Source organism: Scyliorhinus torazame, chromosome 14 (genome assembly GCF_047496885.1).
Source record: "Scyliorhinus torazame isolate Kashiwa2021f chromosome 14, sScyTor2.1, whole genome shotgun sequence".
NCBI classification, from domain to species: Eukaryota; Metazoa; Chordata; class Chondrichthyes; order Carcharhiniformes; family Scyliorhinidae; genus Scyliorhinus; species Scyliorhinus torazame.
The window spans coordinates 17,800,028-17,824,393 of record NC_092720.1 but is presented as its reverse complement, the minus strand read 5'-3'; the positions used below and the strand labels follow the sequence as shown (position 1 = coordinate 17,824,393).

General features: G+C 44.7%; 1 protein-coding gene across 1 annotated transcript in view; it reads left to right on the top strand.

The window, feature by feature from the left end:
- Nucleotides 1-24,366, top strand: part of LOC140389551 (NAD kinase-like) — a 52,627-nt gene that overhangs the window by 4,443 nt on the left and 23,818 nt on the right. Inside the window, exons 2-6 of the mRNA XM_072473759.1 lie at nucleotides 4,431-4,724; nucleotides 16,829-16,912; nucleotides 18,910-19,039; nucleotides 23,072-23,180; nucleotides 23,625-23,710. Of these exons, the coding sequence (XP_072329860.1) occupies nucleotides 4,438-4,724; nucleotides 16,829-16,912; nucleotides 18,910-19,039; nucleotides 23,072-23,180; nucleotides 23,625-23,710 (696 nt within the window). The 5' untranslated portion in view covers nucleotides 4,431-4,437. The remainder of the gene's footprint in view (nucleotides 1-4,430; nucleotides 4,725-16,828; nucleotides 16,913-18,909; nucleotides 19,040-23,071; nucleotides 23,181-23,624; nucleotides 23,711-24,366) is intronic.

Genomic DNA, 24,366 nt, shown 5'->3' with positions numbered 1-24,366 from the left:
TCACCCCCACAATACAAAGATGTGCAGGGTAGGTATATTGACCACGCTAAATTGCTCATTAATTGTGGGTTATTTAAATTTAGGAAAAAAGTCATTATCTCCAAATTTGCATATGACACAAAGCTGGGGTGGTGAGCTGTGAGGAGAATGCAGTGATGCTTCAGTGTGATTTGGGCAAGTTGAGTGATTGGCAAATGCTTCGCAAATGCACTATAATTTGGATAAATGTGAATTATCCACTTCAGTAGCATAAATGGTAAAGCAGATTAATGGCCATATATTAGGAGAGGGGAATGTGCAACGAGACCTGGGTATCCTCGTACATAAGTCACTGAAGGTAAGCATGCAGGTGCAACAGATGGTAAAGAAGGAAAATGGTATGTTTGCCTTCGTAGCGAGAGGATTCGAGTAGAAAAGCGGGGATGTCTAGCAGCAATAGCACTTGGTGAGATCACACCTGGAAGGATATTCTTGCTGTAGAGGAAGTGCAGAGAAGCTTTACCAGTCAGATACCTGGTATGGTGGGACTGACATATGAGGAAAGATTGAGTCGGTTGGATTATATTCGCTGGAGTTCAGAAGAATGAGGAGGAATCTCTGAGAACCGATTAAATTCTAACAGGACTATGGTGGGAGAATCCATAACCGAGCATAAGAACATAAGAAGTAGGAGTAGGCCATCTGGCCCTTCGAGCCTGCCCCGCCATTCAATGAGATCATGGCTGATCTTTTGTGGACTCAGCTCCACTTTCCCATCTGAGTACCATAACCTTTTATTCCTTTATTCTTCAAAAAACTATCTATCTTTATCTTGAAAACATTATAATGAAGGAGACTCAACTGCTTCACTGGGCAGGGAATAACATAGATTCACAACCATTTGGGTGAAGAAGTTCTTCCTAAGCTCAGTCCTAAATCTACTTCCCCTTATTTGAAGGCTATGCCCCTTAGTTCTGCTTTCATCTGCCAGTGGAAACAACCTGCCCTCATCTATCCTATCTATTCCCTTCATAATTTTATATGTTTCTATAACATCCCCTGCATCCTTCTAAATTCCAACGAGTACCGTCCTAGTCTACTCAACCTCTCCTCGTAATCCAACCCCTTCAACTCTGGGATTAATTTAGTGAATCTCCTCTGCACAACCTCCAGAGCCAGTACGTCCTTTCTCGGGTAAGGAGACCAAAACTGAACACAATACTCCAGGTGTGGCCTCACTAACACCGTATGCAGTCGCAGCATAACCTCCCTAGTTTTAAACTCCATCCCTCTAGCAATGAAGGACAAAACTCCATTCGCCGCCTTAATCACCTGTAAGCCAACTTTTTGCAATTCATGTACTAGCACACCCAGCTCTCTCTGCACAGCAGCATGTTTTAATATTTCACCATTTAAATAATAATCCCTTTTGCTGTTATTCCCAGTCTAAGGATATGAGTTGCACCGTTTAGGACTGATTCGAGGAGAAATTTCTTCAACCAGAGAGTGGTGAGCCTGTGGAATTTGCTACCAGAAAGCTGAGGCCAAAACATAGTTTCCAAGAAGGGAGTTAAATACAACTCTCGGGATGAAAGCAATCAAAGGGTATGGAGGGGTGGGAGAGGTGGGAACAGGTTACTGAGTTGGACGACCAGCCAGGATGATGACTGGTGGAGCAGGCTAGTGGGCCGAATGGCTTGTGTGGTACTACCAGTATGTTAAATGGGATAAATTCAGAACAGATCTAGCAGTTCACAAGTGGGCTTCCATAAGGTGCTTTGGGGCTTCCACAGCAGCAGAAGTATATTCCATTACAATCTCACAACTCCTGGCCTGCGATATCCCTCACTGTCATTGCCATCAAACCAGGGAATCAACCCTGGTTCATTGAGGGATGCAGGAGAGTATGCCAGTAGCAGCATCAGGTGTACCAAAAAATGCAGTGCCAACCTGCCGAAGCTGCAATCCAACCCCCTCAACTCTGGGAGCACTACATTGATGCTAAGCAACTGAAGAAGCATGCCATAATAATCCCATAATCAGTGGAGCTGATGCTCTGCAGTGACCCTCAAGTTGTGAAGGGTGACGGACAATTAAATAACTCGCCAGAGACTATGAATATCTCCCTCCTCAGTAATGACGGAGCTTCGCAAGAAAAGGCTGAAGCATTAGCAGCCATCTTCAGCTGGAAGTGCTGAATAGATGATCCATCTAATAATCTTTATTAATATCACAAGTAGGCTTACGTTAACACTGCAAAGAATTTAATGTGAAAATCCCCTAGTCGCCACACTCCGGTGCCTGTTGGGGTACACGGAGGGAGAATTGAAAATGCTCAATTCACCTGACAGCATGTCTTTCGGAACTTGTGGGAGGAAACCGGAGCACCCGGAGGAAACCCACGCAGCCACGGGCAGACTCCGCACAGACAGTGACCCAAGCTGGGAATCGAACCCTGGCGCTGTGAAGCAACTGTGCTAACCACTGCTACCTTTGCCCCCTCCTACATTTTCCATCAACACATAAGTCAGTCTTCTGCCAAGTCCGATTCACTCCACATGATGTCAAGAAAATGGTTGAGTGCAGTGAATACAGTAAAGGCTGTAGACCATGACAACTTTGTGGTGGCAGTGCTGAAGAGATATGTGCTCCAGAACTAATTGTATCTCTAGCCAAACTTTACCAGTACAACTACAACACTGCCATCTACCTGGCAAAGTGGAAAATTGTTCCAACTATGTCCTGGCCACAAAAAGCAGGGACAATCTAAACTGGCCAACTGCACCAGGCAAATTGTGTTCTGGATTTGGCCTCTTTGGCTAAGGAAGGGTATATTATCCATCGATGGAGTGCAACAACAATTCACCAGACCCGATTCCTGGCATGGCAGAATTTAAAAGAATTATTGTCATGGGTTTGTGGGTGTTGCTGACAAGGTTGTTGCCCATTCCTAGTTACCATTTGAATTGTGTGGGTTGCATTTCAGAGAGCAGTAAAGAGTCAACCTCTGCTGTGAGGTGGGAAAGGTACTGAACACAAAAACACAGGACTCCAGTGATAACTTTGGAAAAAAAAAATTGAAGAATTAAAATTTTTATTAAAAGGAGAAAAAAGAAGTTAAACACACCAGAAAGATGCATAGCTAGGAAATAATCTTTAAAACGTAACCCCCAAAATGCTTTATCAAAGGTACAACACAGTAAAGCTATCCTTCTGACAACAGCCCTTATTGATTCTTAAGCATAACATTGAGAAATATTACCCAAACTGAGAAATTGCAGTTACTTTAGACAATCCATGATTTCTAGGTCCACTATTATTAAAGCAATAATAACACCGACGATCTGACTCCCAACAACTCCTCCTTCAATTAGCTCTGGGTGCGCACATACGCATCTTTCTGTACATAACCACAGAGGGCAGCACGGTAGCATTGTGGATAGCACAATTGCTTCACAGCTCCAGGGTCCCGGGTTTGATTCCGGCTTGGGTCACTGTCTGTGCGGAGTCTGCACGTTCTCCCTGTGTGTGCGTGAGTTTTCCCCGGGTGCTCCGGTTTCCTCCCACAGTCCAAAGATGTGCAGGTTAGGTGGATTGGCCATGATAAATTGCCCTTGGTGTCCAAAATTGCCCTTAGTGTTGGGTGGGGTTACTGGGTTATGGGGATAGGGTGGAGGTTTTGACCTTGGGTAGGGTGCTCTTTCCAGGAGCCGGTGCAGACTCGATGGGCTGAATGGCCTCCTTCTGCACTGTAAATTCTATGAAAAGAAATTGTATGAAAAATATAAAAATATATACATCAGGGTCTGCAGTGGTTCAACAAGTGTAATTGAGGATTGACAATGAGCATGGGGCTTGTCAGCGATGCCCAAATGTCCCATGAATTAATTTTAAAAAGGGCTGTCCCAGAGTGGGTCCTTACTGCAATATGTTGCATGTGATTCTTGAACCACTAACGGGGAGGAGTAGCAGCCGTGGTTTCCCTTTGCCTTCCTCATGGATTGTTAATCTTTGGAGTGCTGTCTCATAAGTGCACTTCAATCAAACCTAGGAAATCCCAGCAATCTTCTCCTCCACAAAAAGGATAACTATCTGCACTGATTAGGCAAGTGCATCAGGAGTCAACTCACAACTGATGCTTTATTCTCCACTCACTGGGCTGATGAGCCCATTCCTAACTTTATAGCTCCTAGGCAGGACTACAGAAACTGAACCAGTGGTTATTCCCTGTTCAAATGCAAATAGCTTGGTAAAGGTCCAATTCTGACTCTACTCGCCTGCGCTTGTTTTCTGTGGGTTTCACTTTCTGACCTAGAGGCAGGAAGGCTACCACCAGTTTTTTATATATACTGTAATGTAACTATTTTTGAATGATACTTTCACAATGTAAATCATTTTCATGTATTAATTAGAATCATTTCATTTTATGTTATTTTGTTTCTCCCCATTAGTTGTACGATGGATGCAGCAGATAAAGGCGGTGCTGTGAATGGGGGCGGAACACTCTCAACACCCTCAGATTCTAGACCTCAGACTGAAGCTGAACATAGCCTCTGTCCTGGGGAGGAGATGTGGGATCGTACCCGATATGGGCGCTCGTCCAAGAAACGTGAGGAAACATCGCCATCAACCGCTGACAAATTGGACTCCTCGACAAAGAAACGGGACCAAATGTCACCCAAGAGGCGGGAGCAGGTAGAAAAATCTCCACGGAAAAGTAAGACCCATCGAAAGGTTGGACACAGGTACAGTAATGGTACCTGCATGGGGATAACCAACACCCTTGCTCTCCTGGGAACATTGACAGCACCTTCATCCTTTAGGAACAGTCAGCACTTTGATGTATTTGGGAAAACAGTAGCTTCACCCACTCGGGGGGGGGGGGGGGGAGAAAGAGTACCGTAGCTTTGGGAGAGTACAGAGAAGATTTGCCAGAATGGAATCAAGGATGACTTCTGATCTGTGGAGAGATTAGAGAAGCTGGGATTGTCCTTTGCAGAGTAGAGAAGGGGAGGTTTATAAATATGTTTGGAATTATGGGACTTTTCGTTTGAGTAAACGAGGTGGAATTTGGCAGATTAGCAGAGGGCATGAATTAAAGATAATTGGCCAATGAACCATGGGGAGATGAGAATATTTTTATGCAATGATCTGTGATGCACAGAATCTCAGAACTGTTACGGTGCAGAAGGAAGTCATTTGACCCAACGTGTCTGCATGCCTGAAAGTGGTGGCGAAAGCAGATCCTGCCATAAGTTGGAGTCATACCTGGAACAAAGGAAGATGGTTGTGATTGGAGGTCAATCATCTCCGCTCCAGGAGTTCATAGAATCATAGAATTTACAGTGCAGAAGGAGGCCAATCAAGTCTGCACCGGTCCTTACAAAGAGCACCCTACTCAAGCCCACGTATCTACCCTATCCCAGTAACCCCCACTTAACCTTTTTTGGACACTAAGGGCAATTTAGCATGGCCAATCCACCATGCTAAATGATTGAAAGAAAGAAGGTAGAATCAGCACATCTTTGGACTGGGAAGAAACCAGCGACTGTTCGGGTACACTGCGGGAGAATTCAGAATGTCCAATTCACCTAACAAGCTCGTCTTTCGGTACTTGTGGGAGGAAACCGGAACACCCGGAGGAAACACACGCAGACACGCAAAAGAGTAAATAGGGTGGTCAATAGGACTTTAAACTAGAGATTTGGGGGTGGGGGGGTGGGAAGAAGTCAGGGAACCAAGAGGTGAAGTAATCAGTGGGAAGCGTAGCTGCTTAGGAATACACAAAAGCACGAAAAGACAGAACTCCGGAGAGGTTACGATAGTCCCCATCCCACAAAATATGACAGTGTATGGAAAGGCTCAGTAAACCAAGGTCCACCACACTAAGAAAACAAAAAGGGACGGTCAATAGAGAATTAAAGGTGCTATATTTAAATGTGCGCAGTGTATGGAACAAGGTAGATGAGCTTGTGGCCCAGATTGTGACTGGCAGGTATGATGTGGTAGACATCACAGACGTGGTTGCAGGGGGTTCAGGACTGGCATTTAAACATCCAGGGATTCACAACCTATCGAAAAGACAGAGATGGGCAGAGGGGGTGGTATTGCCTTGTTAATGAGGAATGAAATTAAATCAATAGCACTAAACGACATAGGGTCAGGTGATGTGGAGTCTGTGTGGATAGAGTTGAGGAACCACAAAGGCAAAAAAACCATAATGGGAGTTATGTACAGGCCTCCTAACAGTGGTCAGGACCAGGGACACACAATTCACCACGAAATAGAAAGTGCATGTCAGAAAGGCAAGGTCACAGTGATCATGGGGGACTTCAATATGCAGGTGGACTGGGTAAATAATGCTGCCAGTGGACCCAAGGAGAGGGAATTCATTGAATGTTTACAGGAGGGCTTTTTGGAACAGCTTGTGATGGAGCCCACGAGGGGACAGGCCATTCTGGACTTAGTGTTATGTAATGAGCCAGACTTGATTAAAGATCTTAAAGTAAGGGAACACTTAGGAGGCAGTGATCATAATATGGTAGAATTCAGTCTGCAATTTGAAAGAAAGAAGGTAGAATCAGATGTAAAGGCGTTACAGTTAAATAAAGGTAACTACAGGGGCATGAGGGAGGAACTGACGAAAGTCGACTGGGAGCAGAGCCTAGTGGGAAAGACAGTAGAACAGCAATGGCAGGAGTTTCTGGGAGTAATTGAGGACACAGTACAGAGGTTCATCCCAAAGAAAAGAAAGGTTACCAGAGGGGGGATTAGGCAGCCATGGCTGACAAAGGAAGTTAGGGAATGCATCAAAGCAAAAGAGAAAGCCTATAATGTGGCAAAGAGTAGTGGGAAGTCAGAAGATTGGGAAGGCTACAAAAACAAACAGAGGATAACAGCGAGAAATAAGGAAAGAGAGGATCAATTATGAAGGTAGGCTAGCCAGTAACATTAGGAATGATAGTAAAAATTTCTTTAAATACATTAAAAACAAACGGGAGGCAAAAGTAGACATTGGGCCGCTCCAAAATGACGCTGGTAATCTAGTGATGGGAGACAAGGAAATAGCTGAGGAACTAAATAAGTACTTTGCGTCAGTCTTCACAGTAGAAGACATGAGTAATATCCCAAGAATTCAGGAGAGTCGGGGCAGAGTTGAATATGGTAGCTATCACAAAGGAGAGTGCTAGAGAAACTAAGAGGTCTAACAATTGATAAATCTCCGGGTCCAGATGGGCTACATCCTAGAGTTCTAAAGGAGATAGCTGAAGAAATTGTGGAGGCGTTAGTTATGATCTTTCAAAAGTCACTGGAGTCCGGGAAAGTCCCAGAGGATTGGAAAATCGCTGGTGCAACCCCCCTTTTCAAGAAGGGAACAAGGAAAAAGATGGAAAAATATAGGCCAATTAGCCTAACCTCGGTTGTTGGCAAGATTCTAGAATCCATTGTTAAGGATGAGATTTCTAAATTCTTGGAAGTGCAGGGTGGGATTAGGACAAGTCAGCATGGATTTAGTAAGGGGAGGTCGTGCCTGACAAACCTGTTAGAGTTCTTTGAAGAGATAACAAATAGGTTAGACCAAGGAGAGCCAATGGATGTCATCTATCTTGACTTCCAAAAGGCCTTTGATAAGGTGCCTCACGGGAGACTGCTGAGTAAAATAAGGGCCCATGGTATTCGAGGCAAGGTACTAACATGGATTGACGATTGGCTGTCATGCAGAAGGCAGAGCGTTGGGATAAAAGGTTCTTTTTCGGAATGGCAACCGGTGACGAGTGGTGTCCCGCAGGGTTCAGTGTTGGGGCCACAGCTGTTCTCTTTTTATATACATATAATATATATATATATATATATATATATGACGGACTGGGGGCATTCTGGCTAAGTTTGCCGATGATACAAAGATAGGTGGAGGGGCAGGTAGTATGGAGGCGGTGGGGAGGCTGCAGAAAGATTTAGACAGTTTAGGAGAGTGGTCCAAGAAATGGCTGATGAAATTCAACGTGGGCAAGTGCGAGGTCTTGCACTTTGGAAAAAAGAATAGAGGCATGGACTATTTTCTGAACGGTGACAAAATTCATAATGCTGAAGTGCAAAGGGACTTGGGAGTCCTAGTCCAGGATTCTCTAAAGGTAAACTTGCAGGTTGAGTCCGTAATTAAGAAAGCAAATGCCATGTTGTCATTTATCTCCAGAGGCTTGGAATATAAAAGCAGGGATGTACTTCTGAAGCTTTATAAAGCATTAGTTAGGCCCCATTTAGAATACTGTGAGCAATTTTGGGCCCCACACCTCAGGAAGGACATACTGGCACTGGAGCGGGTCCAGCGGAGATTCACACGGATGATCCCAGGAATGGTAGGCCTAACATACGATGAACGTCTGAGGATTGTGGGATTATATTCATTGGAGTTTAGGAGGTTGAGGGGAGATCTAATAGAAACTTACAAGATAATGAATGGCTTAGATAGGGTGGACGTCGGGAAGTTGTTTCCATTTGCAGGGGAGACTAGGACCCGGGGGCACAGCCTTAGAATAAAAGGGAGTCGCTTTAGAACAGAGATGAGGAGAAATGTCTTCAGCCAGAGAGTGGTGGGTCTGTGGAATTCATTGCCACAGAGGGCGGTGGAGGCTGGGACGTTGAGTGTCTTTAAGACAGAAGTTGATAAATTCTTGATTTCTCGAGGAATTAAGGGCTATGGAGAGAGAGCGGGTAAATGGAGTTGAAATCAGCCATGATTGAATGGTGGAGTGGACTCGATGGGCCGAATGGCCATACTTCCGCTCCTACGTCTTATGGACACTGGGAGAACGTGCAGACTCTGCACAGACAGTGACCCAGCCTGGAATCGAACCTGGGACGAGCTGTGAAGCAATTGTGCTAACCACTATGCTACCATGCTGCCCTTATTTATTGAGTTCCTCAGGATATTGTCCTAGCCCCTACCATCTTCAGCTTCTTTATCAATCTCCTCCATTCCATCAAAAGGTCCGAAGTGGGGATGTTTGCGGGTGACTGCACAATGTTCAGTACCATTCACGACTCCTCAGATAATGAAGCAGTCCATGTCCAAACGCAGCAAGACCTGGACAATATCCAGGCATGGGCTGGCAAGTTACATTCGCGCAACACACGTGCCAGGCAATGACCATCTCCTAGAAAAGATGATCTAACCATTGCCCTTTCCATTCAATCGCATCAGCATTGCGAACCCCCACAATCAACATCCTGCAGTTACCATTGATCAGAAACTGAACTGAACTAGCCATGTTAATACTGTGGGTACCAGGACAGGCGAGTAACCCATCTTCTGAAACCCCCGCCCCAAAACCTGTACACCATCTACAAGGCACAAGTCGGGCGTGTAATGAAATACTCTCCACTTGCCTGGAATACTGCAGCTTCAACAACACTCGAAGCTCGACACCATCCAGGACAAAAACTATGTGATCGATTTTCCCCCTTCCACGAACATTCAAACCCTCTCTGATCCATGAACAGTGGCAGCTGTTTGTACCATCTACAAGATCCACTGCAGTAACTCGCCATGGTTCCTTTGACAGCACCTTCCAAACCCACAACCATTATCATCTAGAAGAACAGGAGCAACAGATACCTGGGAACCCCACCCGGAGGTTCCCCTTCAAATCACTCACCATCCTCACTGTTACTGGGGCAAAATCCTGGAACTCCCTCCCTAACAGCACTGTCGGTGCACCCACACATCAAGAACTGCAGCGGTTCAAGAAGGAATCTCACCACCACCTTCTGAAGGGCAACTAGGGATGGGCAATAGGTGCTGGCCGAACCAGCGACGCCCACATCCTGTAAATGAATTTTTTAAAAACAGCTTTTTCTTTCCCATTTAGCAATTTGTAGTGATGTGAGCCAGTTTTTCAAAATTGAGGAACTTTTTGACTGGCTGCAGAGAAGTGACATTGGATCCAGAATGAGTGGTGCCGTACCTTCCAAGGTGCTGTACAGTGAAGCACAAATTCAGCACAACAGGAACGTTGCTGTGGGGATCAATGGCACCCTATCAATAGAACTAAAAACTGCATTGGGTATTTCACATACATTGCAGGTGAACACTTGGGACACATTTTAATTCTCCTTTGCACCTATAATTAAATTGTGTGGACCTTTCAGCAGTTAAAAGTTAAATATTTCAGAGTGCAGACTGGAATATTGTACCATAAAATATAAGTCTATTCCCATGCAGGTTTTAAAATCTGTTGACAGGTTAAAGAACCCACTTTGAAAACAGACTCCATGCTGCTTTTATATTTCAGGCAATGTTGGAACCAAGCAATGCAAGACTAATCTCCATAAGGATTCACATTATTCTTTGCATTCAGGCAATATTGGTGGTCTGTGTCTTTTTTTCTATACTGTCTTTTTTTTCTTGCACTTGCACCTACTTGTGTGTTAACAGGGGAGAACTGTCAGGTTCAGCTGTGATGCTTTTCGGTTAAGACTCATTAGCTAGACTCCTGATGAATGGAGCACTTGACTGCACCCTAGTAAGTGCCTGTGCCTTTAGGCTGGTAGTGAGCAGCAGTGGGATGAAAAAACTTAGCAAAGGATCAGCTCAGAAGTGTGGCCCTGTTCCATGACGTTTCCATATCTGCTAAGTTAGACCATGCCATTTAATTGGGTTTTTCCAGAAAATATAACCATGCACGTGCTGCTTCATTCCAAGGAAGTCTGGATCCCCGTCGCTGTGTCAGAGCTTTTGGGCTCGTGTTGCACTTTCGAGATTTGAGTATGATATTGAGTCTGACACTCCAGTGGTATAATGGGAGGGGGGTGCACTTTTGGATGAGATAGTTTAAACCAAAGCACTGTTGGCACCTCATGAATGTTAAAGATCCTGTGGCATGATTCAAATTAAAGCCTTCAAGTTCTCCCTGTTTTCCTGCTCAATATTTTAAACTCGACCAACGGCAAGTTACAAATTATCTGTTCATTATCATATTGCTCTTTGTGGTAGTTTGATGTCTGCAAATTGATTTCCACTTTTACTGCATTACAACAATTAATTAACTTCTAAAGTACCGAATTGGTTAGCCCCTTGGTTAGCTGTGCAGGTTAGGTGGGGTTACAGAGATGGGAATAGGAAATGGGGCCTGGATGGGGTGCTCTTTTCGAGGGTTGGTGCAGACTCGATGGACCGAATGACCTCCTGCACTGTAGGAACCCTATAAAAAGGGGAGTCACGGTTGCACAGTGGTTAGCACTGCTGCCTTACAGCGCCAGGGATCTGGGTTCAATTCTGACATCGGGTGACTGTGGGGTTGCTCCCTATGTCCGTGTGGATTTACTCCGGGTGCTCTAGTTTCCTCCCACAGTCCAATGATGTGCAGGTTAGGTTGATCGGCCATGCTAAATTGCCCTTGGTGTCCAAAGGTTAGGTGGGGTTATGGAGATGGGGTTGAGGATTGGGCCTGAGATGCTCTTTTGGAGGGTTGGCATGGACTCAATGGGCCGAATGGCCTCTGTTTGCACTGCAGGGGTTCTATAAAGACATTAATGTGATGTGATGGTGAAATAAATAAGACCATAAAAATGTATAACTGGAGCTCTCCTTTGCTGCTAACCTGTGCTCTACTAATTTTAGGATGGTTAATGGGATGGTGCCGAGAGAGTCGTTTTGCATCTGACTTGTTTTAATACTAGTAAACTTAATTTCATTAAAATCTGTGTTTAAGCATATGTTTCTCATTAAATTAAAGTTCACTCGTTATATCGGGTGAATGTTATTATAACTAGTGATCAACCAGTGTAGGTGTCAGGACTGTGGTTTCAATGTTGAGTGTTTATACAATCGTACGTTACTTTCCAGCTCCAAAATACTTTATGAAGTTACACAAGCCTCCTCCCACCTATCTTCATCTAACTCCATCAGCACATCCTTTTACTTTCTCCCTCATGCTTGCCTGGCTTTCCCTTTAAATGCATCTATAACTATATGTTTATGTCTAATCTAAGAGATCGAACCACATATTGAATGAGGTAATGATCTGTTTTCAGTTGAGGGATGCAGTTGGGGGATTAGCCCAGGTATGCTTCCCTGCTGCCCTTTAGAATCGTGCTGTTGGTTCTTTTATATCCACCTGAGAATATAGATTGAATCTTTGTTCAATGTCATCCAAAAGATCGTGCCTTTGCCAGTCATCTGAAAATGACCTGCAGTGTAAATGGACTTCAGGTAGGATGTGAATGAATTTTCGCCTGATTTTTTTTAATACTGAGTGGTTAGCATATGAAACTCACACATTACAAGGTGTTGTTGGGGCAAATAACATAAACTAATTTAAGGGGAAGCTAGAAACGTAATTAGAACATAATAGAACATAGAACAATACAGCGCAGTACAGGCCCTTCGGCCCACGATGTTGCACCGAAACAAAAGCCATCTAACCTACACTATGCCATTATCATCCATCTGTTTATCCAATAAACTTTTAAATGCCCTCAATGTTGGCGAGTTCACTACTGTAGCAGGTAGGGCATTCCACGGCCTCACTACTCTTTGCGTAAAGAACCTACCTCTGACCTCTGTCCTATATCTATTACCCCTCAGTTTAAAGTTATGTCCCCTCGTGCCAGCCATTTCCATCCGCGGGAGAAGGCTCTCACTGTCCACCCTATCCAACCCCCTGATCATTTTGTATGCCTCTATTAAGTCTCCTCTTAACCTTCATCTCTCCAACGAAAACAACCTCAAGTCCATCAGCCTTTCCTCATAAGATTTTCCCTCCATACCAGGCAACATCCTGGTAAATCTCCTCTGCACCCGCTCCAAAGCCTCCACGTCCTTCCTATAATGCGGTGACCAGAACTGTACGCAATACTCCAAATGCGGCCGTACCAGAGTTCTGTACAGCTGCAACATGACCTCCCGACTCCGGAACTCAATCCCTCTACCAATAAAGGCCAACACTCCATGGGCCTTCTTCACAACCTTATCAACCTGGGTGGCAACTTTCAGGGATCTATGTACATGGACACCTAGATCCCTCTGCTCATCCACACTTTCAAGAACTTTACCATTAGCCAAATATTCCGCATTCCTGTTATTCCTTCCAAAGTGAATCACCTCACACTTCTCTACATTAAACTCCATTTGCCACCTCTCAGCCCAGCTCTGCAGCTTATCTATATCCCTCTGTAACCTGCTACGTCCTTCCACACTATCGACAACACCACCGACTTTAGTATCGTCTGCAAATTTACTCACCCACCCTTCTGCGCCTTCCTCTAGGTCATTGATAAAAATGACAAACAGCAACGGCCCCAGAACAGATCCTTGTGGTACTCCACTTGTGACTGTACTCCATTCTGAACATTTCCCATCAACCACCACCCTCTGTCTTCTTTCAGCTAGCCAATTTCTGATCCACATCTCTAAATCACCCTCAATCCCCAGCCTCCGTATTTTCTGCAATAGCCTACCGTGGGGAACCTTATCAAACGCTTTGCTGAAATCCATATACACCACATCAACTGCTCTACCCTCATCTACCTGTTCAGTCACCTTCTCAAAGAACTCGATAAGGTTTGTGAGGCATGACCTACCCTTCACAAAGCCATGCTGACTATCCCTGATCATATTATTCCTATCTAGATGATTATAAATCTTGTCTCTTATAATCCCCTCCAAGACTTTACCCTCTACAGACGTGAGGCTCACCGGTCTATAGTTGCCGGGGTTGTCTCTGCTCCCCTTTTTGAACAAAGGGACTACATTTGCTGTCCTCCAGTCCTCTGGCACTATTCCTGTAGCCAATGATGACATAAAAATCAAAGCCAAAGGTCCAGCAATCTCTTCCCTGGCCTCCCAGAGAATCCTAGGATAAATCCCATCAGGTCCCGGGGACTTATCTATTTTCAGCCTGTCCAGAATTGCCAACACCTCTTCCCTACGTACCTCAATGCCATCTATTCTATTAGCCTGGGGCTCAGCATTCTCCTCCATAACATTATCTTTTTCCTGAGTGAATACTGACGAAAAATATTCATTTAGTATCTCGCCTATCTCTTCAGACTCCACACACAATTTCCCATCCCTGTCCTTGACTGGTCCTACTCTTTCCCTAGTCATTCGCTTATTCCTGACATACCTATAGAAAGCTTTTGGGTTTTCCTTGATCCTTCCTGCCAAATACTTCTCATGTCCCCTCCTTGCTCGTCTTAGCTCTCTCTTTAGATCCTTCCTCGCTACCTTGTAACTATCCATCGCCCCAACTGAAACTTCACACCTCATCTTCACATAGGCCTCCTTCTTCCTCTTAACAAGAGATTCCACTTCCTTGGTAAACCACGGTTCCCTCGCTCGACGCCTTCCTCCCTGCCTGACCGGTACATACTTATCAAGAACACTCAGTAGCTGATCCTTGAACAAGCCCCACTTATCCAGTGTGCCCAACACTTGCAGCCTACTTCTCCACCTTATCCCCCCCAAGTCACGTCTTATGACATCATAATTGCCCTTCCCCCAGCTATAACTCTTGCCCTGCGGTGTATACTTATCCCTTTCCATCATTAACGTAAACGTCACCGAATTGTGGTCACTGTCCCCAAAGTGCTCTCCTACCTCCAAATCCAACACCTGGCCTGGTTCATTACCCAAAACCAAATCCAACGTGGCCTCGCCTCTTGTTGGCCTGTCAACATATTGTTTCAGGAAACCCTCCTCCACACACTGTACAAAAAACGACCCATCTATTGTACTCTAACTATATATTTTCCAGTCAATATTTGGAAAGTTAAAGTCTCCCATCATAACTACCCTGTTACTTTCGCTCTTATCCAGAATCATCTTCGCCATCCTTTCCTCTACATCCCTCGAACTATTAGGAGGCCTATAAAAAAACTCCCAACAGGGTGACCTCTCCTTTCCTGTTTCTAACTTCAGCCCATACTACCTCGGAAGAAGAGTCCCCATCTAGCATCCTCTCCGCCACCGTAATACTGCTCTTGACTAGCAGTGCCACACCTCCCCCTCTTTTGCCTCCTTCTCTGAGCTTACTAAAACACCTAAACCCCGGAACCTGCAACATCCATTCCTGTCCCTTCTCTATCCATGTCTCCGAAATGGCCACAACATCGAAGTCCCAGGTACCAACCCATGCTGCCAGTTCCCCTACCTTGTTTCGTATACTCCTGGCATTGAAGTAGACACACTTCAAACCACCTACCTGAACACTGGCCCCCTCCTGCGACGTCAAATCTGTGCTCCTGACCTCTCTACTCTCATTCTCCCTTACCCTAAAACTACAATCCAGGTTCCCATGCCCCTGCTGCCTTAGTTTAAACCCCCTCAAAGAGCACTAACAAATCTCCCCCCCAGGATATTTGTGCCCCTCAGGTTCAGATGTAGACCATCCTGTCTGTAGAGGTCCCACCTTCCCCAGAAAGAGCCCCAGTTATCCAGAAATCTGAATCCCTCCCGCCTGCACCATTCCTGTAGCCACGTGTTTAAATGCTCTCTCTCCCTATTCCTCATCTCACTATCACGTGGCACGGGCAACAACCCAGAGATAACAACTCTGTTTGTTCTAGTTCTGAGCTTCCATCCTAGCTCCCTGAAAGCCTGCCTGACATCCTTGTCCCCTTTCCTACCTATGTCGTTAGTGCCAATGTGGACCACGACTTGGGGCTGATCCCCCTCCCCCCTTAGGACCCGGAAAACACGATCCGAGACATCACGTACCCTTGCACCTGGGAGGCAACATACCAAACGTGAGTCTCTCACGCTCCCACAAAATCTCCCATCTGTGCCCCTGACTATAGAGTCCCCAATTACTAATGCTCTGCTCCTCTTCCCCCCCTTCCCTTCTGAGCAACAGGGACAGACTCCGTGCCAGAGGCCCGTACCCCATGGCTTACCCCTGGTAAGTCGTCCCCCCCACAAGTATCCAAAGCGGTATACTTGTTTCTCAGGGGAACGACCGCAGGGGATCCCTGCACTGACTGCTTTTTCCCAGTCCCTCTTACAGTTACCCACCTATCTCCAATCTTTGGTGTAACTAATTCCCTGAAGCTGCTATCTATGACCCCTTCTGCCTCCCGAATGATCTGAAGTTCTTCCAACTCCAGCTCCAGTTCCCTAACTCGGTCTTGGAGGAGCTGGAGATGGCAGCACTTCCTGCAGGTAAAATCAGCAGGGACACTAACTACATCCTGCAGGAGGAACATTGCACTCCCTTCCCTGCCATTCCTCTAACTTTCTACCAAGATCTGGCTAACAACTAAATTAAATTTTTTATAAAAAATAATAATATAATAAAATATGGTACTTACCTCAGACCAATTGAGGGAATAAAGTATGGAAAGATGGACTGGTAGGATGAGGTGAAGTCGGGGGGAAGGAGACTTGTGTGGTAAGTAAAACAAGATCAGTTGCACCAAATGGACTGCTTGTGTTAATTTTATGTACATCAGTGCCAGTTTTTAAATAAAGAATGCAGCATTAGACACTGCTGCCCATTGTTCCTGCATTGCTACTCTCTACTGTGTCCAGTTTTACAAAATCCCTTTGTGATCTAAATAAAACTGACTTGCTGTCTGGGAGTGACTTGCTGCAGTAACAGTGCATTGCAGCTGCTGCCTTATCAGAAAATTTGCTCAACCTTGTTTTGTTTGTAGTTGTCCATCCTGTCCTTGACTTATGAACCAGTGTACTTTGTGCATTTTTGTTTCGTACATCTGTTGTAACTGCTTTTTCTCCTGGCTCATTGCTGAGGTTGGGGAGGGAGGCAGAAAGTAAAAGGCATTGACCCATGAGGGAAGCTGATCTTGTAGAAAGGAAGCAAACTCACAATACCGCCTTCTCTCCTTTTAGACAAGCACACTTCCTCCATGGCCCATCTCCCGATACACACTTTGGACCTAAAGCCTCCATTCTGCAGAACTCCACCAGCATCATGTGAGTAAAAATCATCGTTTCCCCTCCCCCTCTTAGATTTTGTTGAACTGAATTCCAGACGATTGAGTTTCGACTGGTCTTTTGAAGTCAGTTTCTTAACTTTGAAAGCTGCAGCTTTATTGTGCGGTCGAGGGAATTTGCAGTCAGTGAATGCAGTTTTTGCATCAGTCTGAGAAACAGTTCAGAGTGTGAAAAAAAACCACAAAAAAACCCCCAGCATTTAGCTACTCTCCGATCTTAAGAGGTTGCCTTGCATCACTTTGGAGTTTGCGTTACACCGTGCAAAGCCATGTTTCAAAGGAGCTCAGGTGGTGCCTTCAGATGCTGAGCCACCAGCTCAAGGAATGGCATAGTGGTTATTCCCGAGCAAGCAAGGTGCTACTGCCAGGTGAAGCAAGTAGCAAGCACTGGCACCACTTGTGATCTGCATTGGTGCGTATCCGGGATAAAGCTGCAGATTGTTTGTATGGACCTGTCCTTTGTCATCCAAGAAATATACTTGGCTCAAACTGCACATTCGTGAGCAAGTGCAAATGTGTGAACGTTTTCAGATTGCGCCCTGCAGCTAAACGAGGCAAATTCAGAACCCAGGCAAGCACACTGGTTTGCGGAACCAAAATCAGTGGAGGTAGTTGCACGAATAAGTAGGCAGTTGTATTGTCTTTGCGTGTGATTCTCCGATATGGTGCTGTGGGTGGGCAGCATCAATTATTCTAACTGCTCAATTTCCGACCACATGATGCTTTTACCGCTAAGCCTTTTTTATGTTTTTCTAAATTTCGAGTACCCAATTATTATTTTTTCCAATTAAGGGGCAATTTAGAGTGGCCAATCCACCTAACCTACACATCTTTGGGTTTGGGGGTGAAACCCATGCAGACACTGGGAGAATGTGCAAACTCCACACGGACAATGACCCAGAACCGGGATTCGAACCCGGGTCCTCAGTGCCGTAGTCCCAGTGCTAACGGCACGTGCCCCCCCTCCCGCTAAGCTTTTAATGCTATTCATTAGTAGGTGAGGAAGCGACAGCACCATTCATGTTGCAAAAGAGTTAATTTTAACATAAACTTGCTGGGCAAGAAGCCAGTGAGGTTGCACAGAATACCAGTTTTATCCTGCTCAATTGACTTCAGTGGAGAGCAAAATTGGGCACAGTGTAAAATGAATATTGTATCCGATCCTGTCAATTCCCTAAATTTTCAATATCTATTTTTATTGGTGTTTTTTTCAATTTTTAAAAATAACACAAACCCTCAACTGGTACAGTCCAGCATAAATGCTTCTCCATACATGAATAGAGAAAAGGACAGGAGAACAACACAGCAAGTTTAGCTTAATCATTAAACTTGGTGTCTCCGTTTATACATGGAAAAATGGTGAACAGATAAGTGAGAGATTGAGGGAGAGGAGGATAAAGCTGCATTTTGTTCTCAAATTTAGAGTACCCAATTCTTTTATTTTCAATTAAGGGGAAATTTAGCATGGACATCTTTGGTTTGTGGGGGTGAGACCCACGCAGACACAGGGCGAATGTGCAAACTCCATACGGTCAGTGACCCAGGGCTGGGATCGAACCCGTGTCCGTGGCTAACCACTGCGCCACCATCCTTGTCTCCAAAGCCACAAAAACATGATAAAATGGTGCACAACTTCAAATAGCGATTGCTCATGCAGCCAAATAAAATACAGAATAAGATAAAAGATTAATAGCCCCAGAGTTCGTGAAAATGCAGCCACTGTTGCACTTGCATCCCATCATCCTCAGTTCCCCTAATTTTAACAAAAATTGCCCTGCAATAACCCTGTGAAGCTTTTTGGGGTGTTTTACCGTGTTAAATATGCTACGTAAATGCAAGCTGATGAGAGGGGAAAATAACGTGCTTTTAAAATTTTTTTAAAAAATCTACAATATGGCAGATTCTGTTCTATATTCATGTGGTGGGATCCTCGGTTTGTGGAAATGCTGTTATTTATTTTGCTCTAATTCTATTCAGGCACATTCAGGATCCAACTAGTCAAAGGTTGACCTGGGACAAGCCTCCGACAAACGTACTGGTCATCAAAAAAGTCAAGGACGAAGCACTTCTGGAGCCATTCAAAGAACTGTGCTCCTTCCTCATTGAGGTGAGTCAGGACACTTAACACCACAAAGGATCTGCACAGCCACTTTCTCGTACTTTTTGGTGGTGGGTTTGTACCTAACCTTATTTTCCCACAATAAAAACATTCAGTAGGTTGGACAGCATCTGTGGAGACACAGTGTCAATGCTTCTGGTTTCATCAGAACTGGAAGAAATTGGAGATGTGCAGGTTTCAAGTAAGTATAGAGAAAGTAAGAGTGGGGTGTTGCGGAGAACCAAAGGGAGGTTGTGATATAAAGTGCAAGGCAGGAGAGATTAAATGATGAGGAATAATGGTGGAAGAGAAAGTATATGTTAATGGCACAAATAAAGAAACAAAACATGGGTGTGGAGGTGTAAATGGCTATAGCTGAATCCTTACCTCAAGCTGCTATCTGCAAAACTGTGGGAATCGAGGTTATAGTCTGATACTTTTGAACTAATTGTTGAGCCCTGCAGGCCATAAAGTGCCAAATCGGAAGATGCTCCCCGAGCTTGCGTTGAGCTTCACTGAAACACTGCAGGAATCAAGAACGGTCCGAGTAAGAGTGCGGAGGAGAATTAAAATGACATAAGCTGAAGCTCCGAGTAAGGATTGCGGTCTGAATGTAGATGTGCTGAGTGATTGCCAATGTGTTTCTCTTCCCACTGTCAAAGAAACCACATTGTAAGCAGTGAATACTGTCTACTCGGGGGGGGGGGGGGGGGGGGGGGGGGGGGTGTTGAAAGTAGGCCAAGTAAATTGTTGTTTCATCTGGTGTTGAGCTGGATGTTGGGAAGGGAGGAGGTTAATGGACAGGTGTAGCATCTCCTATGCTTGCATGAGAAGATGGGCTGGGAGGGTAGGCGATGTTGCGGATAATTTAGGAGTGAAGCAGGCTTTGCTGCTTGGTCTGTTCCAGAATGCTGAAAGGAGAGGGGAAGATGTTTTTGGTGGTGTCATGCTGGAAATGACGGAAAGCGTGGAAGATGATCATAAATTTGAAGGTTGTGGGTGGTTCAGGTGCAGACCTCGGCCAGTTCCTTTGTGCCATCTTCATCTTTTGTGAGAACAGAAATTCAACCTTGTGCATGTAGATCGGCGTGAAGGGCAATAGCAACGAGATGCTTGTTTTACTCAGCACTGGATGTTCCTGGGCAGAAAGCTGACAGCCTTGTGGGCTTGTGGCATGTTTTTAATGTGCTATCACAGGTTAGGAGCAGCGTAGTCTTTCCATTTGGAGTCGACTGTAAATGAATAACTGACTCTGGGGTCTCAACATCAAACGGAATTTTCCACCACCACTTCTCTTTCCAAATCTGAAACTTCTCTCATTTGCCACTACTTCCCTGCATATAACACAAATGGGCTTTGCATAATTATTTGCCATGGCACAAATGACAAAACCATAGCTCAAGAAATCATCTTTATCCTGCTAGTTCCTGAGTTAAGTTTCTTCCTTGTAGGCTGTTAACCAGAGGCCTTGGAGCTCTTTACAGAGCTAACACTAAAACTGCCCTGTCCTTCCCTGGACACTCCTGAGCAGTGCGCTCCAGCAGATTCTGTTGTGAGATCCTCTCCAATAGATACACTGCTTATTTGTGTTTCTTACCGTCTTGGAAGAAAACTAATCATCTTCACAGTCCTCTTGCCTTGCTTACCAGTAGGTAGAAAATAGAAGAAGCACGCTTGATGTCAAGTTCAAGTGCAGGGCGCTTGACCTGCTCACTGCTGTTGCTTCTGGCCCAAAGGCTGCACAGAGCCTCATCTCCTTCTTGTTTAAAAGGCGGCAGCGGCAGCCATTCTCAATAAAAATGCCAGTAGCAACCTTTGGGCGCTCCCGCAAGCTGGACCATTGATCCTCCTGACACCCGCCTGCCATCCACCAGGGGGCGCAACCCACACTTCCACACAGACTTTTAGGTAGCTCAATGGTTGTGCACCCGGGTTCAGTTCCGACCTTGGATGACTGTCTGTGTGAAGTTTGAACATTCTCCCTGTGTTTGCGTGGGCTTCCTCCAGATGCTCCGGTTTCGTCCCATAATCCTAAAATGTGCGGATTAGGTGGATTGGTAATGCTAAATTTCCCGTAGTGCCCAAAGCTCAGTTGGCGTTATGGTGTTACAGGGGTCGGGTGGGGGCGTGGGCCCAGTTAGGGTGCTCTTTCAGAGGGTTGGTATATATTCAATGGGCTGAATGGCCTCCTGTACTGTAAGGATTCTATGATTCTAACCACTGTACCACCGTGCTTCCCTCCGCAGTGCCCTCAAAAGACTAGGTCATTGACAGCCTGGGAGATTGTTGAGTTGTGGGGTCCTGGTCCAGGGGAAGTTTGGAGATAGTGTGAGAGAGCTGGGGTTCAGCTTGTGCAAGATTGAGATTGGGCAATCAAAAAAAAAAAAAACAGCACCAACCTTGGCAACAGGTTCAATGACTGTGCTTGGGGTTGAGAATCTGAGAATGGAGTACAGGTTGCTGCTTTCACATTGGCAGTTCCCAACAAAAGGATCCAGAGAGGTTTAAGGGACCAGAATTAAGAAAATGGGAGAAAGGTCTGCTCTGCAGGAGAAAGATTCCTGGCCAAAGAAATGGATATGGAGGCAAAGAGGATGGGAAAGCTTGAGGTGGAGCATTAGGTGAAGCTGTGACCTTTTCTGAGGACTCTAAATTCCCGTTTTGTTTTGCTGAGTTAAAGTAGAATACTTCTGACCTGTTTATTGTGATAGGTTAATATTTTTCATTCTGTTTATGATGGCACATCAATAAAAAGCACTACTTTTGAATTACTCCTCAACTACAGGCTTGTGGCAAAACCAATACCTTTTACCTTAGTGCCCCAGTGAATCTTGTCACAGCAATTTTGTTGAGGAAAGAAACCGTTGTTGTTTAGATCCCAGCACCAAGCTGATTTTGATATGTTGTCATGGATTTCATCGATTGTTCAAAGTGATATGATGCTGTGAGACTGATTCAATTTGCATGTGACTGACAGTTTCTTCTGGAGAGGTCAGATCCAGGAAGATTTCAGTTGCACTTTTCAATCTATGATCTAAAAAATACCTTTTCATTTAATTGGGCAAACTAAGAAAATACTGTAAGAAGTCTTGCAACAGCAGATTAAAGTCCAACAGGTTTGTTTTGAATCACGAGCTTTTGGAGCGCATCAGGTGATCTGAGGAAGGAGCTGCGCTCCGAAAGCTAGTGATTGGAAACAAACCTGTTGGACTTTAACTTGGTGTTATAAGACTTCTTACTGTGCCCAGCCCAGTCCAATGCTGGCACCTCCACATCTTTTAAAAAAAAATACCATGAAAGCCGTTTTTTGAAATCGCCACACAAACTGCCAGTCAGCACTTGTCAGTTTTGTTCCAATGCCTGGGAACATAGTCTCTGGAGCAGGTCATTAAGTCCCCGCTAGCCTGTTCTTCCATTCAGTTAGATCATGGCTTACCTGTCCTCAACTTCGTTTATCCGTCTCTTTTCCTTATCTCTCAGCTGACCTCAAAACATTCTGACAGCTTATGGAAAATATCCATGCAAATTTTTTTTTTTTCATAGAATTTAAACTTCTTTTGAGGAACATATCTTTTTTCATGTTTTGCACATTTCCCTTGGGCACCATGATGTTTGAGAAACAAGAGATTTCTGAGTATGTGAAGTGATTTTGATGCTTTTTGTAATCCTGCCAAAGGAAACCAGAATACTACACGTCAGGGCACAAATGATGGATCTCTCCAGAGAATTTATTACCAGCCTCTAATGTTTGTAGATTTACCATCATAAGTAGATTATATCCCAACTGAATCGAGTGTTGCTGTGTTGCAAAGCAAGTCTGTGCATGAGAGATGCATTTGGCGGAATAATAACCTGCGTATGGGTTTAAATTATGCACTCGTTCCCCTCCTGCTTCCCACACAAATGAGCAGGTTGACAGTACCTTGCAGCAAAGTGTCCCTTGGCAGCTTTTCTTAACAGCAAGGGAAATGGGTGGAATAGTTGGAATTTCAAGTGAATGTGTGTTTTTTTTTTCATATTTTCTTTTTCCTCTTGCTCCAGGAGAAGCACCTGGTTGTGTTTGTTGAGAAGAAGGTGGTGGATGATGCAGCACTCGCTAAAGATGCAAACTTTGAACCCATCCGGCAGCAGCTCAGTCCTTTCCGAGAAGGTGAGATGGGGGAAGGAGTGTCACTTGCTGGGCAGATCTATAAATGTTGGAAATGCATACCAAATCAATCAACCCACGAAAAGCTCGGGAGAACATTGAGATTTGGGGAAGAGTCCATCTGAGAAGGAAAAGACTTTATTTTTCTGAAAACCAAGTGTTACCGGACCAGTTGACCGAACATTTCCTTAATCAGCTGCTAATGGGTCCCATTGTGTAATTTCTCTCTTGCCTATGAGTTGCATATCAAGAAATCAATGAACTTTTAGTTTAGACTCCATATGACGCTCCTCATCTACTTCTGATGACCCTGTGCTAAAAATGTAATTGGAAGATGAGAAATGGCCCTGGCTGATTGTCCAGACATCATTCAGGCATTGCCATCATGTTGCTGAAATAATAGTTTTAATTAGTGAAATTAGCTCACCCACTTTGTTTAAATCTCAGGTTACGATGAGTTGTCTGGCTGCATAGATCTAATCATTTGCCTGGGTGGTGACGGCACACTGCTATACGCCTCCTCGCTCTTCCAGGTATTTGACCAGTCTTATCTAAAATGTTTATGGCTCTTTTATGTTCGGAAACTCAGAAAAGTTAGATTAAAGTGCAAGGGTCTCTTTTGATGTAGGGCAATAATTAAGAAGTTCAGAAAATGACCACAGCTGCTGGAATATCTTCTGTTTGATGTATGGACATTTTGTGTGCATTCTGGTTAAAGTGATCTATACTTGAGTTTCCCATCTTTTGTACAAGACTCCAGGGGAAAAGACTATGACCCACATACAGAAGCTTCAGCAATTATTTCAGCTCCAGAGAACATAAAAGTTTGAATTAAATATGCTGACAAGTTATGCCACTACTGCACACTGACGGGGAATGGGAACTTGAGAGGGGAGTAGTGTCTGATCATGATGCACAGCAGTATTGGGTCAGGAGTAAGTTGTGCTCTTTTCCCTTGTCTCTGAGCTGGATTTAGAAGAAAATGAGTGGTTGTGAGAAGGTTTACTTGTGATTACTATTGAAGTTCCTTGGTGCGATGGGATAATTTACAGACAACTGGACATAATAGCCACATGTACTTTTCAGTAATTATAAACATGCACAGTTCATCTCCAGATGGCCAGTTATTGAAGGATGGTTCCCCAACAAGTCATTCACCATCCCGACTTGGAAATATATCACTCTTTCT